This window comes from Sesamum indicum, linkage group LG7 (assembly GCF_026168435.1).
Source record: "Sesamum indicum cultivar Baizhima isolate 11 linkage group LG7, ASM2616843v1, whole genome shotgun sequence".
In the NCBI taxonomy this organism is placed as follows: Eukaryota; Viridiplantae; Streptophyta; class Magnoliopsida; order Lamiales; family Pedaliaceae; genus Sesamum; species Sesamum indicum.
In genome coordinates, this window is record NC_142663.1 from 8487150 (window position 1) to 8508042 (window position 20893).

General features: G+C 34.7%; 2 protein-coding genes across 3 annotated transcripts; one reads left to right on the plus strand and one right to left on the minus strand.

Annotated features, from left to right (window-relative positions):
• Positions 1-1668: 1668 nt before the first annotated feature.
• On the minus strand, positions 1669-6123 carry LOC105166387 (ATPase 8, plasma membrane-type). 2 transcript variants are annotated; one of them, XM_011085725.3, is made up of 13 exons: positions 5943-6123; positions 5484-5702; positions 5232-5369; positions 4833-5147; positions 4299-4745; positions 4068-4190; positions 3876-3980; positions 3486-3795; positions 2885-3399; positions 2612-2785; positions 2324-2506; positions 2041-2219; positions 1669-1948 (listed from the first exon to the last, which is right to left on the minus strand). In XM_011085725.3, the coding sequence occupies exons 1-13, from the start codon at positions 5991-5993 to the stop codon at positions 1852-1854; spliced, it is 2856 nt and encodes a 951-aa protein (XP_011084027.1). In that variant the 5' UTR covers positions 5994-6123; the 3' UTR covers positions 1669-1851. The 2 variants fall into 2 exon arrangements, with proteins under 2 accessions (XP_011084027.1, XP_020551112.1); XM_020695453.2 differs by having other exon boundaries at positions 4299-5147.
• A 3691-nt stretch (positions 6124-9814) lies between these two features.
• Positions 9815-15904, plus strand: LOC105166386 (ATPase 8, plasma membrane-type). The gene is made up of 13 exons (XM_011085724.2): positions 9815-9952; positions 11742-11960; positions 12078-12215; positions 12308-12622; positions 12719-13165; positions 13274-13396; positions 13485-13589; positions 13671-13980; positions 14053-14567; positions 14645-14818; positions 14929-15111; positions 15210-15388; positions 15481-15904. Exons 1-13 carry the CDS (start codon positions 9902-9904, stop codon positions 15575-15577), a joined length of 2856 nt encoding a protein of 951 aa, XP_011084026.1. The 5' UTR covers positions 9815-9901; the 3' UTR covers positions 15578-15904.
• The last annotated feature ends 4989 nt before the right edge of the window (positions 15905-20893 follow it).

A 20893-nucleotide genomic window follows, 5' to 3' on the forward strand; every position in this document is an offset into this window, starting at 1 on the left:
TCATGTAGAAGAGGTACTGTTCCAAGGGTGTCCATGATTCGCTGTTGTCTGGATTTTGACTTCTCGGTGCTCTCCTTTTGGTTTCTCTTCAGATATGCTATTTCTACTTTTAAATGTGTAAGGTCCTTATGTAGATCTGGAAGGATCTTAAGAACCTCGTCCACCTTCTAGCTCAAGGATTCTATTTGCATAGGTATATGAATCAACCTATATCGATAGTCTTGAACTGTCTTTTGTATCTCCCTCAGATCTTGGGAGATCTTTGATGTATACGGCTCGAGTTCTTTCCAATCAGTTCCTTTAATCATAATTTTTAGAACTGTAATTGTGTAGGAATTTACCCATTCTGCTTCTCTTGGTTGGGATTATACCATGGACTTCAGTGTAGTATAGAAACAAAAAACCCTTTATATTTTCACTACTGCAGTTTAGAAACAAAAAACCCTTTTTCATAAAATCCATAGACAGACAGACGTATCAACACACACACATACACACAACACACAAACAAAAGCATAAAACATGTAATAAAAAACCAAAATATTTTTTCATCACATTGGAAGCTACACCAAGTCCCACACGTCACTCGGATTTGGGTAAAATATTTTTTTAATCCTATAAAATAAGAGTAAAATTTATTTTGGTATCATAACTATAGCAGGTGTCTTTTTAGTCCCATAAAATTCACGTGTGTTGTGGTTTAGCCCAAAAAGTCACGTGTGTTGTGGTTTTGCAACTAAAAAGACGTTTAGGACTAAAAAGTTATTGTAATTTTGAGACTAGAAAGGCCCAAAATCATATTTTTTAAAACAAAAAAAACATAATTTTGAATTTTATGGAACTAAAAGAGTCACTTATCATAATTATGATATTGAAAAAATTTCTATCCTTATTTTATAGAAGAAAAGAAACATTTTATCCCTCAGGTTTCCATATCTCCACACTTCATGAATGCATATCAACCCTAAACAATGCCACTTTGGACAACCATTATTGTTTTTGAAGCTGGTGGATAACCCATATTGTACTCAACGCAGGTGAAGAGTCAGTGCCTACAACAATTACACGACAATGAAGGTATTAACTATTAATGTACGAGTTATTTATTAAAATAATATTAAAAAGAAAATTTGCAACTATATCTCAAACTAGGGTAATTGTCAGGCGAGTCGTCGGTGCTACTCAAGACTCCCCTATTTTTTGTTTTTTTTTTCTTAAAGTTTTTATTAACGACACCAAGTAGTTAATTATTATCATTTGCTCATATAATAATTTATTTTAGTGGGATATACTTATCATTGTCCAATAGTTAATTAAAGGTATTTGAACTCTTAAATAGTCTTTTTTTAATAGAGTATTATTTTTATATAACTAAATTTGATTTATAATTAAAAAGATTAGTGAAGTAAGGATATGAATGTTTTTTTACAATAGGAACAAAAACATAAAATATTCGCACTTTTGTATAGAATATAGATATAAATATAGATAGATCAAAGAAATACTCAATTTAAATGTGTAACAATAGAAAACAAGGGAAAATTAAATGTCCGAACCAACCTTAATAAAAAATTCAAGTTTATATTACAAAAAAGACACCATTTTATATGTTCTCTATTATATATATATATATACAAGTTTCTCATCACAATATGCATCCCTAGCAAAAATCAAAATGACAGTTGTTCTATTAGTAACTTTTGCTACACATTTAATTTGTTAACCACCTTTTGGAATGACTTTTTGGTTCTAGTAAGAATATTTGTAGCAAAAGCCCATTTTTCTTATAGCAGTCTTCACTTTTTACCCCCTTTCCTGTTCAGTAGCCGACGATGATCCTTCCCCACATTCTTACACAGTGTAGTGTTGTTGGATGGTCTCAATGTCCAATCCCTTCAGCTTGACAACCGACTCGACGTGTCCCTTAAGAGTGTGGAGCTCCCTTAGCCTGCATTATTATTATTCTTGTAAGAATATGAATTAAGTAGAAATCATCTTATTAGTAACGTTTTCTTTTCCCACCAAGAATCAAGTGGATACCTTGCAACTTCAGCCCTTCTCTTTGCTTGCTCGGCGATTTCAGACAATTCCTTATAGCTGTTGTCGTTGTACGCGCCAGAAGTTTCAGTGGTTGAGAGACCATGGAGGGTGCGTTGAGCCATTGCCCACTGTGCTTCTCTCTCACCTTTACCATAATCCTTCTTGGTGGTGAAAGCAGTCTAATTTGCAAAGGGAAACACATAAAGATCATCGAAGATGTTAATGGAGAAGAAAATCAAGAAGGAAGGTGTGATTGTTTTGTGTTTTGATGTTGTGCACGTACCCTGTTCTGGATCATGGAATCCCAAGCTTTGCCGCTCAAAGCGAAGCGAATCCCGAACTTGATAATGTCAAGTGGGATGTAAGTGACAATGCTATAGATCCAGATGACTCCACCCCAGCCCCATCCAATGCCCCTAATTCTTGCGAATTCCCAGTGTGCATATACAGCAATAATGGTAGCCAACTGCAGTTAATCCAAGAACTCATAATTAGTTCATAGCTTCAAAGAGTTGATCAAGTTAATCAACGTTGGAACTAATGATGAGTTTTAGTTTTCTATGTGACTCACCAACTGGGCAATCAAGAAAGCTCCAACAAGCAAGAGACCAGGGCGCTCGATAAATGACCAGCTTCTTGATCGCGTCACAAAGATGAGTGCCTGACTAATAATGCTCACTTGAAGGTAAAGGGCAGCAGTAAGCTCCTCGAAATTGTTCCTGATTGATCTCACCTTAAAGGTATCCTATAAGCAATAACATATAGTTTCATTTGTTTCCTTAAGGTCATAAGGGTAAAAACAAAAGAAACAAGATTTTTTGAGGTTTTGAGGACCAAAACTTACAGAGAAGAAGTCGGTATCAGACGCGAGATAGAAGAAAACGACAGTCATGATAGCCATATACGTCCCAAGGACAATGCCGGTTGCAAAGATTTCCTTGAGCTTCCATGAGTCAGGTAGTGGAGATGGCTTCACCCTATCCTTAGAGATTGTCATGATGGTACCGTCATTCAGGATGGCGATGATCAAAACCATGAATGGTGAGAAGTCAAACTTCCAAATGAGCGCAATTAGCATGAATCCCATGACAATACGGATGGTGATGGAAACTGCATAAATAGTGTAATTTTTCATTCTTTGGAAGATGGCACGACTTGTAAGCACTGCGCTTATGATCACGCTAAGTCCTGGCTCAGTCAGAACAATGTCCGAGGCGCCCCTGGCAGCATCAGTTGCATCCGCTACAGCGATGCCAATGTCTGCCTTCTTGAGTGCTGGTGCATCATTCACACCATCTCCAGTCATACCACAAATGTGCTTCCTCTCCTGCAGCTTCTTCACAATCTCATATTTGTGCTCTGTGCATTGAAAAATACATTTTTAGTTTTTCATTCAAAACGCATTTACCCAAGTAAGATATGTGTTAGTTTTAATAGTTGCATACCTGGGAAGACCCCAGCAAAGCCATCAGCCTTCTCTATGAGTTCTTCAACAGGCATCGAAGCAATAGACTCATCCTTGCTCTGGCCAAGAAGGCTAGAAGATGGATACATGTTGGTACCCATTCCAAGCCTACGACCAGTCTCTTTGCCAATAGCCAGCTGGTCACCGGTGATCATCTTCACATTCACACCAAGGTCAAGAGCTTTCTTGATAGTCTCTGCACTGTCATGCCTTGGGGGGTCAAACAAAGGCAACAAGCCAACAAACTCCCAAGGGCCACCAGCACTCTCTTTGTTTTTCTCAGGAATAGTCTGCAAAGACATATACCATAATATCACAATATGAATGATTATAGATATGTATAGCCTTTAAATGTGGAAGCTTCACTAACTTGTCGTGCAACGCCAAGAGATCGTAGACCGCGGTTCGCAAAGTTGTCGATGATCTCATGAGCCCTCTTTAGGGTCTCACCTTTGAGCTCACAAAGTTCAATAATCTGTCAAATTAAGAAAAACTTTAGTGAGAACTGAAGAGAAGAAACCCTTTGTATGATTATGAACAATTATGAATTAGAGCACTTTACTTGCTCAGGAGCACCCTTGCTGCATCTGTGCCAGTTTCCGTTAGAGTCATAGTAAGTAATGGCAGTACGTTTCTCCACTGGATTGAAGGGCAAAAAATGCACCTCAATAATTCCTGCTCTTGCCTAAAAAACTCATAAAGAAAACAACAATTAAGTAAATGAACAACATAGCGTGTATTATATAATTCTGAAGTATTGGATGCCATAAAGGGGGAAAGAACATTATTCTACCTCCTTGGGATCACCGAGCATGTTGACGATCGAAGCATCAATGGCATCCTGGTTCTCGATTCTGGAAGCCCTGGCAGCAAGTAAGACAACAGTGTCCTTGTCGGCGTTCTTGGGGAACACCTCAATCAAATTCTTATCGACAGTGAGCTTGTTGAGGGTGAGCGTGCCGGTCTTGTCACTGCAAAGCACGTCCATGCCGGCCATTTCCTCAATGGCTGTCATCCTTTTTGTGATAGCACCCTGTTGCGACAGGCGATGAGATCCAATAGCCATGGTCACAGACAAGACTGTCGGCATAGCAATTGGGATACCTCCAATAAGCAACACCAACAGATTGTCAATTCCATCTCTGTACTTTCTATGCTGGATGGGGTACATTACTATAATTTCAATGATCATCCCCAGAGCGATGGAGCAGATACAGAAGTTCCCAATTGCAGTCAACACCTGATTAAATAGGAATTCAAAGTCTTGAGATAAATCTTGATGTGTCAAAAACGCGATTTTGATTAAAAATCCAAGATCGTTCCATACCTGTTGGAAGTGCCCCACATTGTTGGTGCTATCAACAAGATGAGCAGCTTTGCCGAAGAAGGTGTGAACACCAGTGGCGATGACCACAGCCTCAATCTCACCTTGTTTGCACGTGGAACCGGAGAAAACTTCATCACCAGGGTGCTTTGTTACAGCAAGGGATTCCCCAGTGAGGGCCGATTGGTCGATCTTCAAAGGATCACCTTCCAAGAGACGAGCATCAGCCGGGATAATATCCCCTAACTTGACGCTGATCAAGTCTCCTGGAACGAGGATTGAAGCATCCTGCTCAGACCACTTGCCATCTCTCAAAACCTGCATTGGTAGCAAAATGGTGTCAATGTGTACATAGAAGGAAAAGCAATTAACCAATACTATTGTTTCCATGAATATATGAACCTTGGTCTTGGGAGCAAGGCCAGCCATAAGAGCAGCTGCAGCATTTCCTGCATTGTTTTCTTCAATGAAACTTATGGTTGAGTTGATGACGAGGAGCACGACAATACCAATGAAGTCTGGGTAATCTGGGGGCTTGCCCTGCATATATTCAAATGTTCGCTTCCTTCATTAATGTTCACATTTCATCTACTTTCTTAAAAGACACAATATATAGAGAACAAAGATGTTCTAAAGGTGGTTTAAGGAATTTACCCCTCCGTTGGCCAAAACAATGGCCATGATGGCTGCAAGCTCCATGACCCAAGACAGAGGATTCCACATGAACCCTAAGAACTTCAAGAATTTGCTCTCCTTTTTCTCCTCAAGTTTATTTGCTCCAAAAATCTGGAGCCTTTTGGCTCCTTCATCTGATGTCAAACCATCCCTTGAACATTTCAATTCTTGGAAAACTTCTTCAATGGGGATATTCTCCTGCATTCATCACAAATGGCCCATTAGTTGAACCAGATATATCATGCATAAACTACATTCTTATTCAATCAAGAAAATGAAACAATAACACGTGATTGTTTGCCACCCTTTTCCATTTCTGTTTTTGGAAAACAATTCTCAGTAATGAATATGAATCTCACAAAAGTGTTTTATAAAATGAAACATGACAGAACATGTCCAAAAATAACCTAAAAAAAGAAAAGTATTTATAATCCTTACAAGGTCGACTGTTTCATTTCTAATATCTTCCAACGATATATTCGAAGCCATGATGTTTTTTTTCCCTAATCAGGAAAGAGATTGAGAGTACAAACTTCTCCCTCTCTCTCTCCTAACAGCTGTTTATTGTGCCACGCTATCTAACCCTCTAATGTTTTATTATTCAGAAGAATTGAGACATTGCGAGGTTGTTGCCTCTGGGCATCGCGTCCTGGCCTTTATATATATACATTCAATCAAGATTTGTCGCCTCACAATATCGAAAATGATGGAAGATCAAGCATTTACCAACCTCTCGATTTCGGAGGTTTTTGTGGTGAGGCTCAAATATTTGTGGAAAGAATAGAAGTTTTTTAACAGCCGTAATTACAATTCAGGGGGATCCGTGAAGCTCTTTATAAGAAAAATAATAGGCAAATTCATATCACCAACCAATTGAGTTTAATAGTATTGGATAAATGAATTCATTCATAACTCCTAACATATCAAAATAAGTGGAAATTAGAGAAGGAATAGGGACTTTCACTATAATATGTACATGGATTTTGATTGATTGAATATTTTTATTGATATAGTTATCAATAAGGCCAAATTGGATATTACCCTTTGTATTTTAAATATAACACACTTGGCCCTCGCAGGGGACTTTGGCCGAAGGTGACGCTACGATCACCGTAGCCAATTTTTTTTTTATTTTTTTGATAAATTTAAAAATTAATTTAAGGAAAAGCAAAATTTTAAAATGATACGAAAAATTATTTAAATTTTTTAAATTTAGAAACAGTAAAAGAAAGTATTAAAATTTTCATTGTAAATATATATGCTCGTAATTTAAATTTAAATTATTTATAGTAAATAATTTATTAGAATATATGTAAAATTAAATATTAATTTAAATTAGTAATCAATAAAATATTTTTGTTATTGTTCATTAACATTTTCATTGATATAATATTTCAATTTTAAAAAATGAACTTAGTATACTATTTTTTATATTGTCATTTTAATTTATTTTTTTATTTATATTATAAATTTATAAGAAACTATATATTTTTTGTATTTTGATAGTTAAATAAATATATTTAAAAATAATATTATTTACTTTTTAGGAGGGATGAAAATGCAAAAAAAGTTAAATTAAAAACAAAGTTAAACAAGTATATTTGATCATCGTAATTTTAAACACTATATAGGGGTATATTTTGTTAATTTGTAGAGAAAATATGTCAAAATTTGCAAAAACAAACATGCGCTTGTACCACCCACGAGTGCACTTCACCTTTCGTTCGCTTCTTGAGCAGGGTTTTAGAAAATAGAGGGGCCTTTTTACCTATTTTTTAAATATAAGGGTATTTTTTAGCTAATTTTTTAAAATATAGGGCCGAATAATATGCAATTTGGCCTAAACAACAAAGTTGTAATAGATAGTATAAAGGTGATTTAAGTTATTAATTGAGGTATCATAATTATTTATAAAGTTTAACATCTATTAAAATTTAGGTGAACAAAGAAAAGAAATTATATGATCTTAACTCTTACAAAAGTCATTGCTAATTAATAATAGTTTGGCCATCTTTTCCAGAATATTTGAAACACCATCTATTACAGCGAAAGGGCTCCCATTCCATGGTCGTTCCAAACTCTGGTCCAAAAATGTCCAGCTAGTAATTTCTCATTCCATAAAATAAATTGTTCCTAAACCCACTCCAAATCCCACAATTGTTTATAGTGTAGTAGTTGATGTAAAATAAAAAAAATTATAATATAAAGAGATCGATAAAAAGTAATGATTATAGTATAGTTTGTCCCTCAAGTTTGCTTAGATCAGTTTAGTCCACATTACAAGATATAACCTTTTGAGTGACAATATCCGTAAGTCACAAAATATATATTAGGATCTTGTCACTAGTAAAATTTAATGTCACTAATTCCTTATAGTGACAACAAAAAGGCCATTTCACATTAGTCCGTAGTTTTTAGCGACAACTTGAACGTTGTCATTATATTTGTCACTTTGACTTCACCTCCATCTCTTTCTATTAATCAAACATTAAACTATTTCTTACACATTTATTTTTTTACTTCTATTTTTCTTGTACTTCCACTTTTCACCCTCAACCAAATATACTTTTAGTGATAATTCAACTCATCTCTTAAAAGTACAAAATCTTGTCACTAATTACAATATTTCGTGATTGTTTATGTTGTCACTAATCACTTTGCCACAAAATATATATTTTCTTGTGCTGTCATTAAGTTCATTTCTTGTTTTCTTAGCTTCCCTATTCTTTCGCTTTATCTCAATTTGGTCCTTCTGATGACTTTTTTCCAACAAAATTAGAGTTGGATTTTGACTTTATGAAAAATAAAATGGTCTATTTAAGTTTATTATATTTTATTTAGTTTCTAAAATTTGTAAAATTGCCAAATTAATTTTTTTTTAGGAAGGAAAAATACTTTTAATACTTTTATATGCCAGAAACTTTTTCAAATAAACTTCGAGTATGTAAAAAAATTAAGGGGCGGTTAAATGCTATGATCAATGATCCTTTGTACTTAATATTATTTATCTTAATGTTATTTATTGCTCATGGATCAATAAATAGCTTCATATTTTTTTGAAAAATATTAAGCTAATGTAGAATGTTTTTTTAATTGATATCATATTAGCCCTCTGAAATTTAAATATCAAGAAATTTGATACCAAACTCTTTTTAACATATAAATAAATAATATGTTATTAGATGTTAGTATAATATCACACTAATACATTTAACAACCACGTCGAATGGGGAAAAAAGGGTTAAATATCCTTTTTTTTTTTATCATTATCTAACAACAACAAATAATTATATCAATAATAATTATCAAATAATTTCAAACTCAATAATAAAACTTTTCATCACAACACTGTAAACTTGACTACAGCCAATCGATGAGAACCTTCACTCAATAATAAAACTCTGCATCACAACACTATAAACTTCACAATTTCAAACACTGTTGTAATGATATAAAATCCAAACATTCAAAGCACAATTAATTAGACATCACGACATTTTCGTATCCAGTAAGAAATAACACCACATACTGAGCTGTTGGTTGCTCACTCCATTTATCATATCTTACAAAGGGAAGGAGTGAAGAGTTTGCGAAAGAGCTATGTTGGGAGTTGCAGCTTCTGCTGATGGTAGCTCTTAATAGTAGTAGAGAACGTTTATTCGTTTTCTTTTGTATTTCTTATGGATAAATTCGAATGCTTAGACTTTGATGTATCTAGGAGTGAAAATTGATGGAAGTCATGTTAGGATATATACAATTCGTTGTGATAATTTGAATTTACTCATTTGTGATCGCATAATGTAAACTTCAGAATTATGCATTCTATTAGGATAATTAAAACTATCATTCGGCATGTCATGGAATTTCGTTATTAAAAGCGTTTAGGACTAATGCTCCCTGTATTGATCGATGGCTTTGTGTTACTGAGTCTCTAGACTCGGTTGCATATCCGTGTCATGACCCCTGATTTAGAGCGCGACATGTTCATCTAGTACTAGCAAAAGGCATACTTAATTATTTCATTCGCAATTTTGATGTGAACTTAATTGTTTGATCACATGACTCTATCTAATATTTTTCTTAGAAAGATCTTCACAAATCTCGTGGATCGTCCCATCTCTTAAAGTCATAACTAAAAATATATTGACCAAGAACATTTTATTTTTAGTCTTCCCAAAGAGTTTGAGCCTCACCAAATAAACCTCCAAAATTCATGATCTTCCGCCATTCTCGACAATGTGAGGTAACGAATCTTGGTTGAATATATTTATAAAGAGCCTTTAACCTCTCAATTTTCTGAGTAATAAAACATTAGATTGTGTTAGCTATAAAAGTTGTTAGGAGAGAGACGGAGAAATTGTACTCTCAATCTCTTTCCTGATTAGGAAAATAAAATAATGGCTTCGAGCTTGTCGTTGGAAGATATCAAAAATGAAACAGTCGACCTTGTAAGTATTAGAATGATTTTTCATTTCTTTTTTGTTATTTCTCTACATATTCCATGTATAAAATACTTCTTCTGGATTTATATTCATTTATTGAGTTTCCAAGTACATACATTTCATGTTGGAAATATGAATATTGTTTTTCATAAAATTTATTTTAAATAATAAAAATATGTATACATTTTTATTTTAACTTTCATCTAAGAATGCATTGCTCAACAAACAATCTTTTGAATTTAATTCGAGAAATGCAAACAATTATTCGATCTAGAAGAATAAATCATACAATGTTAACTTACGTACATTACACCTTGGCAAAAGATTTAATTAGTAAGATATAAAATGTGCATTTTACCAAATGTGAATAATCAATTTTTGATGATTTTAATAGTTTTTATTCCATTTTCATATTTGAAGAATTTAATGTTTTTTATAGTTTATTTTGTTTAATAATTCTATTATCTCTGATTCTTATACAATGTTACAAAATTTTATTTTAAACAATAATGTACTATAGTGGACATAATATATGAACATACTCTATACATGTGTATGATATACATAAATTATTCAAACCTTTGAACTTACAATATGATGTTTTAATATATATTAATAATTTAATTTATTATGAAACTTTATTTAACATAATTATTGTTGTACACAATAAATTAGACATTGCAAAATCGTAGTTATCTTTTATAGTGCTCTTTTAGTTATTTATAGTTAAAATTATAAGATCATTTTTTCTTAATTATAAAATTTTTGTTTTTTGAAAAATGATTGAAACCTAGAGAAATAGATACTTATTAATCCCACATGAACTCAATTGCACGCTTTTATTCTTTGTTTTTTTATATTTTTATTTTTAATCCGTTACATGTAAAATTAATATGATTTGTTTCAAATAATTTGATTTATGCACGAATTTTATTCTTTTCTTCAATAGTAAATTTATAGAAATAATCTAAATTGTATAACTACATAAATTAAATATTTAAGAAATTAACTAATGGCTCCGATTTAATATTTTAATGACATCTTGTGTAGAAATATTTTTGCCTTTCAGAAAATAGTTAAGAAATATACAAGATTATGTGCTGCTCATAGTCTTTATTTTTTTTTATATTACATGTAAAATAATTAGATCTATGTAAGTATTTTGTTCTTTTTTCCAATACTAAATTTATAGAAATCTAAATTGTATTATACAAGAATTAAATAGTTAATAAATTAAATAATGGAATCCTAATTTGATATTTTAATGACTGCTTCTGTAGAGAAACTTTTGTTTTTTTTCAGAAGGAATTAATAATTTATAAAATATTATGTGATGTTTAGAGTCTTACAATAGTAAATACAAATGTGTTTATATATAATTATATAGACAATATAAATAAATATTTTTTTATTTTGACAAGTATAAACAAGAGATGTACTTATAAAACTAAATTTAGTAATTTAGAATTAAATTAAACAATTCGATAAATGTTAATAACTTTATTCCAAAATCATCTAAGTTCAATATTTTCAATTAATATATTTATTAATTCATTATATAATCAAAGTTAAGTTTAGATAATAATAATATTAATTTACATAAATGCCACTAAAACTAACATAAATATAAGGATGTTTTTGTTGAATCAAAACATGAAAAATTAAAACTTTTTAGTTCATTCATACTTTTATAATATATATATATAGAGAGAGAGAGAGAGAGAGTGAGAGATAAGAATGTGGTTAATGCATGATAGGTCTAAATTGGAATAATGGGCTATTTATCATGGTGTAGGAGAATATCCCCATTGAAGAAGTGTTCCAAGAGTTGAAATGCTCAAGGGATGGTTTGACATCAGATGAAGGAGCCAAAAGGCTCCAGATCTTTGGAGCCAATAAACTTGAGGAGAAAAAAGAGAGCAAATTCTTGAAATTCTTAGGGTTCATGTGGAATCCTCTGTCTTGGGTTATGGAGCTTGCAGCCATCATGGCCATTGTTTTGGCCAATGGAGGGGTAAATTCGTTATACCACCTTTAGATCATTTTTGTTCTCCATATATTATGTCTTTTCAACAAAGAAAATGAAATTGTGAGCATTATTGAAGGAAGCCAACATTCTTAATACATGCAGGGCAAGCCCCCAGATTACCCAGACTTCATTGGTATTGTGGTGCTCTTGTTCATCAACTCGACCATTAGTTTCATCGAAGAAAATAATGCAGGAAATGCTGCAGCTGCCCTTATGGCTGGCCTTGCTCCCAAAACTAAGGTTCATATATAATCATAGATAAAAATAGTAGTGTTGGTTAATTGTTTTTCTTTCTATGTATGCATTGAACATCGGTTTTCCTACGAATGCAGGTTTTGAGAGATGGTAAGTGGTCTGAGCAGGATGCCTCAATCCTTGTTCCGGGAGACTTGATCAGCGTCAAGTTGGGGGATATTATCCCTGCTGATGCTCGTCTCTTGGAAGGTGATCCTTTGAAGATCGATCAGTCAGCCCTCACTGGGGAATCCCTTGCTGTAACTAAGCACCCTGGTGATGAAGTATTCTCTGGCTCCACCTGCAAGCAAGGAGAGATTGAGGCTGTAGTCATTGCCACTGGTGTTCACACCTTTTTCGGCAAAGCAGCTCATCTTGTAGATAGCACGAACAATGTTGGACACTTCCAAAAGGTATGAAATGATCGTTTTCTTTTTATGTTTTTTACTTAGAATTGCAAGTTTGACACATGAAAATTTATCTCAGGACTCTGAATTCTTGTTAATTAGGTCTTGACCGCCATTGGGAACTTCTGTATCTGTTCTATTGCATTGGGGATGATAATTGAAATTATAGTGATGTACCCCATCCAACACAGAAGATATAGAGATGGAATTGACAATCTGTTGGTGCTGCTCATTGGAGGTATCCCAATTGCTATGCCGACAGTCTTATCTGTCACCATGGCTATTGGATCTCATCGCCTGTCGCAACAAGGTGCCATCACAAAAAGGATGACAGCCATTGAGGAAATGGCCGGCATGGATGTGCTTTGCAGTGACAAGACCGGCACCCTCACCCTCAACAAGCTCACTGTGGACAAGAATTTGATTGAGGTGTTCCCTAAGAACGCTGACAAGGACACTGTTGTCTTGCTTGCTGCCAGGGCTTCTAGAATCGAGAACCAGGACGCAATTGATGCTTCGATCGTTAACATGCTCGGTGATCCCAAGGAGGTAGAAAAAATTTTTCTTTCCCTCTCTTTAAGACCACCCATATTTGATAGTTACATAGCATGCAATCTGTTGTTCGTATCCTTGATTACTGTTTTGTGAGTGTTTTAGGCTAGGGCAGGAATTATTGAGGTGCATTTCTTGCCTTTCAACCCAGTGGACAAACGTACCGCCATTACCTACTATGATTCCAACGGAAACTGGCATAGGTGCAGCAAAGGTGCTCCTGAGCAGGTAAAGAGCTAAAATCCTATAATTGTTCTTAATCATACAAAAGGTTTCCTCTCTTCAATTCTAGCTAAACTTTTTGTTGATTTCACAGATCATTGAACTTTGTAAGCTCAAAGGTGACACTCTTAAGAGGGCTCATGAGATCATCGACAACTTTGCAAATCGCGGTCTTCGATCTCTTGCCGTTGCACGACAGGTTAGTTATGCTTCTGTTTTTTAAATGGTATATATGCATATGATCGTTCATACCTTGACACTGTGGTACATGTCATTCCAGACTATTCCTGAGAAAAACAAAGAGAGTGAGGGTGATCCGTGGGAGTTCGTCGGCTTGTTGCCTTTGTTTGACCCCCCAAGGCATGACAGTGCAGAGACTATCAAGAAGGCTCTTGAGCTTGGTGTGAACGTGAAGATGATCACCGGTGACCAACTAGCTATTGGCAAAGAGACTGGGCGTAGGCTTGGAATGGGTACCAATATGTATCCATCTTCCACCCTTCTTGGCCAGAACAAAGATGAGTCCATTGCTTCGATGCCTGTGGAGGAACTTATAGAAAAGGCTGATGGCTTTGCTGGAGTCTTCCCAGGTAAGAAACCATAATTATAAATGCATGTGAACTTATGAATGAAAAAACTGACAAGATTTTTTCAATACACAGAGCACAAATATGAGATTGTGAAGAAACTGCAAGAGAGGAAGCACATTTGTGGTATGACCGGAGATGGTGTGAATGATGCACCAGCACTCAAGAAGGCAGACATTGGCATAGCTGTAGCGGATGCAACTGATGCTGCCAGGAGCGCATCGGACATCGTCTTGACTGAACCAGGACTTAGCGTTATTGTGAGTGCGGTGCTTACAAGTCGAGCTATCTTCCAGAGAATGAAGAATTATACTATTTATGCAGTGTCCATCACCATTCGTATTGTCATGGGATTCATGCTCATTGCCCTCATCTGGAAGTTTGACTTCTCCCCTTTCATGGTTTTGATCATCGCAATCTTGAATGATGGTACCATCATGACCATCTCTAAGGACAGGGTGAAACCATCTCCATTGCCCGACTCATGGAAGCTTAAGGAAATCTTTGCCACCGGCATTGTCCTTGGGACCTACATGGCTATCATGACTGTTGTTTTCTTCTATCTCGCATCTGATACTGACTTCTTCTCGGTATGTTGTTCTTACCCTTATAACCTTAAAGAGACAAAGCACAGGTTGATGACTCACACACTATTTATTGCTTACAGGATACATTTAAGGTGAGATCGATCAGGAACCACCCGGAGGAGCTTACTGCTGCCCTTTACCTTCAAGTGAGCATTATCAGTCAGGCACTCATTTTTGTCACGAGGTCAAGAAGCTGGTCATTTATTGAACGCCCTGGTCTCTTGCTTGTCGGAGCTTTCTTGATCGCTCAGTTGGTGAGTCACAAAAAAAGCTAATTAAAGCTCACCATAAATTCATGATAATTAATTTGATCGATCAACTCTTTAAACTATAAACTAATAATGAGTTCTTGGATTGATTGCAGTTGGCTACTATTATTGCTGTGTATGCACACTGGGACTTCGCAAGAATTAAGGGCATTGGATGGGGCTGGGCTGGAATCATCTGGATCTATAGTATTGTCACTTACATCCCACTTGACATTATCAAGTTTGGGATTCGCTTTGCATTGAGCGGCAAAGCTTGGGATTCCATGATCCAGAAAAGGGTAAATACACAGCATCAAAACCACACCTACGTTCTTGATTTACTTCTCCTACAACACTCACTTTATACTAATCTATTTTGTTTGTCTTTACGACTTAGACTGCTTTCACCACCAAGAAAGATTACGGTAGGGGGGAGAGAGAAGCACAGTGGGCAGTAGCTCAACGCACCCTTCATGGCCTCTCAACACCTGAAACCGCTGAGTTGTTCAATGACAAAAGCTACAGGGAACTATCCGAAATTGCCGAGCAAGCAAAGAGAAGGGCTGAAGTTGCAAGGTATCCACTTGATTCTTACTGAGAAAAGAAAATGTTATTGATAACATGATTTTCGCTTAGTTCATATTCTTACTAGAAAAATAATGTCGCAGGCTGAGGGAGCTCCACACTCTTAAGGGTCACGTCGAGTCAGTCGTCAAGCTAAAGGGATTGGAGATTGAAACCATTCAACAACACTACACTGTGTAAAAATGTGGGCAAGGATTATGGTTTACTGTGGAACAAGAGAGGGAATACAAAGTGAAGATCACTAAAAGAAAATTAGTCTTCCCTTACAAATATTTTTACTAGAACAGAAAAACCATTCTAAAAGGTAGTTAATAACTAAAATGTGTAGCAAAAGTTACTAGAAGAACAACGTCATTTTGTTTCTTGCTAAGGGTTACATATTTTGATGAGAAACTTGGGTTTTATTTAGTATGGAAAATATAGAATGATTGTGTTTTTGTAATAGAGATAAGATTTTGGTAAAATAAGAAATTGGCCAACATTGTATTTTTCTTCATTTTTCTATTGTCACACGTTGTATGGAATATTTCTTTTGTTTGGAAAATGATCCTAAAGTACTCTCTGTTGTTAGATGCACATTCAGAAAACTTCGAGCCAAGTTTGGGTTAGATATTGACGTAGACTTACACTTCGAATCCATCACTTCAATCTGTGTTTCAGACACACACACACACATACACATACACATTCACATCGATTATTAACAAGATCGTCAACGCAGCTTTAACCCATCATCTCTCACTTCTACTTATAGATCCTACTTGTTCTGCATTTCATTAGACTTTCAATGAGTTGCAGCCTTCATATAAACAGGTAGAGAGTGAAGGAAGAATATATCTCTTGTAAAAAAATAATGTAGGCAAACTTGCCAAATTAGTGTAATGTGATAGATTATTGAAACACATCCATCAAACAAATTGCATCCATGTAATAGGAGTAGGTGTAGGGGAAAATGGTACTTCATCCTCACCTACCTTAAATAATATAACTATGTGATAGTATAAGTACCCTCCCCATTCTTTCATTTTGAGGGAAGAAGATTCTTATCATAAATCTACTATAAACGTGTTGAATCTTGCCGTTATAATGCAATTATAGTCAACATCGCTGTTTGGCAACAACACGGGCTTAGAAACGACTTTTTGAACATTTGGAACAGTTCAAAATAGGGTAATTAATTTGAACCAGTAGTAGGAATGATTTGTTTCTTCGCTGTAGATGGAGTTAGAAAAATTTAGGAACGGTTTATAAAAAAGTGTGCCAAAATAGGCACGGGTATAGTAATACAGAGTGCTTGACTGTTCCTAATATTGTAATTCAATATGAGAATATAATTTATTTTATTGGAACGGTTTGGATAAAATTAGTAACGGTTCGATGAAATATTCAGTATGAATTTAGAATGGTCATAGTAATACTTGTGAAAGAGTTTTGGAACTCATGGTATTTAAGACGGGATTATTTAGACACGATCTTAGGAAGTGTATCCTTATTTAGAGATTGTATTTGGCATACATTTTGAAACTGTCTTGGTAATTTAGAAATACTTTTGTGAAACGTAGTTGGAACGTTCTTTGTAATGCTATTGACAGATTTTGGAACATATTTATGAAGGAGATATATTTAGGCACGGTCTTTGAAATTGTATATTTGTGATATTAAAGGTTGTATTTGGCATTCATTTAGGAATGGTCTTAGGCAATTTAGGAATACTTTTTTAGAATTTATTTTGTAATTGTATTTGGAAAAATCATATTTATATATGTAATAAATTCGAATAAATAATTGAATTTATATATTTAATATATAATTTGATTTACATATTGTAATAATTATTTTATTTAATTTAAAATAATTATGTTTTTGAATTTTTTAAAGTGAATAAAAATAAAATAATGGAATGTAATAAATATTATGAAACATAAATTATTAATAAAAAAGATTATATTATTTAAAAAATATTGTTTAATTACAAAGTTTTAAAAAAAATTCTAATATAATCCCTCACATCCATATCCTCCTCATTCATGGACGGGAGATCTGTGGGAGGCTCGGTTGGGGCTGGGGCTAGGGCAGTAATGGAAGCCGACAGTTGTGATGGTTCCGCACTGGAAGAATTGGTCCACATTTCTTTCATCATCGCCATCATGTCGACCACCATCAACTCCAGCCGGCTGATGCAGTCCTCCATTGCGGGGTTTGTTTGTGGTGGTGATAGCGGTGGTGTCCATGGCGATGGTGATGTGTAGGTCCTGCTGGCTGTGGCCTGGGCCTTAGAACCAAGGCCAAATACACGGCCCTTGCTCTTGGCCCCAACTGCAGCCAATCCATAGCTAGTACCCATCATCACCATCGAAGCCTCCGATTTGACTGGGGCCTCAGAGTCATCGATCGTGGGCTGCGGCTGATGATCCTCCATCATCTTCTGGAACGTCTCCTGCAAAATAAACATTTTTGTTAGAACTTAAGTCCAAAATGAATAAAAGAATAATAGTAAAATTTGTAATTTACTTACCGCTACCGCAGCCGCCCTCTGGCCACTCCAACCTGTCAACCTCGGACGTGCAACCTTATATTCCATAAGATTCTTTATGAAGGCTTTCTTGTTCCTTCGATAGGGATGGTCCTCAATGAGAAAATGTCTTTGGCAGTCAAAAGAGCATGTCTTCCTATCATTCTGCAGACGGAATGCCCGTGTAGCATCTATACAAACTGAATACCCCATAATATTGGCGGTACTCCATTCGAACCCAATCGCATACGTGGGTAGGTCGTTCACAATCTACATCAATACCGCTCGCATAATGAATGCCTTGTCCATGGCATTGTCGTACGTTCGAACACCCACATGCCACAATTACAATATATCTTCGATTAACTATTTTAAGTACACATCAATCAGACAATTTGGACTAGAAGGGTCAGGGATCACTATAGTAAGAAACATGTACTCAAAACTTATGCACATACACGGGTGGATATTGTACGGTGTACTGATAACGGGTCAGCATAAATAAGTACGACCATATTGCCCGTGCAGCGCAAAATCTCTGTGCAAAGACCCAGCCGAACATTACACGACTATGTTGCAAATTGGGATACGTCCAGTCAAAATGCTTTCAAGCCTTTGCATCGGAAGGATGACACATTAAGCCCTTTTCCGTATGATGTGTGGCATGCCACGTCATGTGCTCTACTGTTGCTTTCGAAGCATACAACCTCTGCAGACGAGGAGTAAGTGGTAGGTACCTAAGAATGAGATACGGGGACTTATTGCGGTGGGGGTCTAGATCCCACGTCAGCTTGTACCTATCGTCTTCACAAAACTTGTAGTATTCCAGATCGATGTCGTCCTTCCAGTACAACATACAATCATTCTTAAACACATCAATCTTCTCAATGGGTAAACCCAAATCCTTTATCAATTTCTCCTTACCGTAGTAATCTCTCGGCAGGGTGTGACCGGGGTGCAATATTTTATTAGCCCACTCACTGGGTTATTTGATCATATGATTGACCACTCATAAATATGGCCGTCCACTTTGATATTCACCAACTCAACAACAAATGCCAATTGTGATTAGGTGCAACCGTTCCACAATGGTTGGTCAGCAACATGCACTATATCGTAAAACCAATCTGCCAACCTTAACACATAATCATAGGGGCCGCCGTCGTCATAATATGAACTAGGACGGACATCAGTAAGACAGGACCTTTACCATCATTAGGCACATTATCATGGCAAGAAGAAAAATAACCCAGCCCGATTGAATAAAAAACCATCCTCGCGCCCAATCAATCTATTGATCATCATCCCAGTGTAAATAATTACCCTCCTCATGAACAGTTGGGTTTGCTCCTCCTGCACTGAAAGGGCAGTTAGGACATCAAAGTACTCCTGAAACGGCTCTTCGCCAATCAAAGTCCAATTATAATATTTTGGCATATTGTAAGCCTTTGGAACGAAAAATATAGCTGTTATAATGTCCGTATTTAGAACAATTTTTGTCACACTATTTGGTTAAAGAAGCCGTCCATATTTCTACGGTTTTTGTAACACCTTTCCAACATACAATTTCTCCCATTTTTTACAGTGGCTTTCACATTTTTCTCAAGAGCCGTTACAAATGTTAACGACCGTGACAAAAATTATATGAAAATAGTAATGGTCAAAGATACGTAATGATTTTTTTAATGGTTTTTCATGTTAACAAATTAGCAGCAATTTTTCATACAACTTTAGTAACGGCTAGAATTATACAAAACAATGGTCGTCCTTAACTTCAAAGACAATTGCAAAAGCCTTTACACAGTGTAATGGCCAGTATTATATAGCAGCTTTACGGATATATTAATATTGTAACAACTTCTTAAACAGTTTCGACCATTACAAATAATTTAAATTGTTATCAGCCCTGACATGACATCATAACATTCTAATCATTATAAATCCGTAACAACAGCCATGCATTTTGGAATGGCCATAACCATTACAAATCCCGAGTCTTTTTCTGTACTGGAGCTTAGCTACTAAGAGAGAAACAAACTCCAACATATTTATAAGTGACCCAAGAAAAAGATAATAAATTTTACAGCAAATCTACATAATTTACTACAACCTATGCTGTAAAAAAATATTATAAATAAAACTTTGCATAAAAAATCAAAATTAAGATTATATTTCTCAATAATTGCACCAAAATAGTTGACTTAATGATACAGAAGCAAACAAAAGGCAAGAGAAAATTTTGAGAAAATAAAATGGGGAAAACTCCCAAACAATGAAATGTAAAAAAATCTTACTAGTTGTAGTAATTATAAGACATATAATAACTATTATATTACTACTTAAAAAATATTGTGAATAATTATATTTTTCAGAACAATTGAAAATCTTTAACATGTTAGTAACTTTTATAATTATATTTTAAAAATCATAAAATAAAATAAATATTAATTATCATTGCACGCGCACCTTACAAGTACATACAAAAGTCTAATCTTCCTTATATTAAATAGTTAACATATAACTTAATTTTGAAATAAAAATATCCGAACAACTTTTTTATGTTCACCATTTTTGTGTTTAAACTTATAACTGTTTTGTTATGAATTATTTAAGTTATTATAATCGAAATATTTCTTATTCTAGTTAAAGAAAGATTTCAAGTTGAATTTAAGAATATTAAACACTAGTTTTTGTGCATTAAACATATATATATATATATATATATATATATATATAATTTGTCCAATTATATAACGCTAGGTGATAAATGTTAAATTTGTTAGTTTAAAAAGTAAATAATACATTACATATAATTGAAGAAAATAAGGTGTACTTAAACCTTTTTCTTAAAGATGAATTTTGAATTAGTTTTCTTCTTTTTTTTTGTTTTATTTGAATAGATGACTTCACATTCATCGATTAATTTAGGCATTATAATTTATCACTAAAAACAATGATTGACTACCCAAAATATTTTCTTTCTC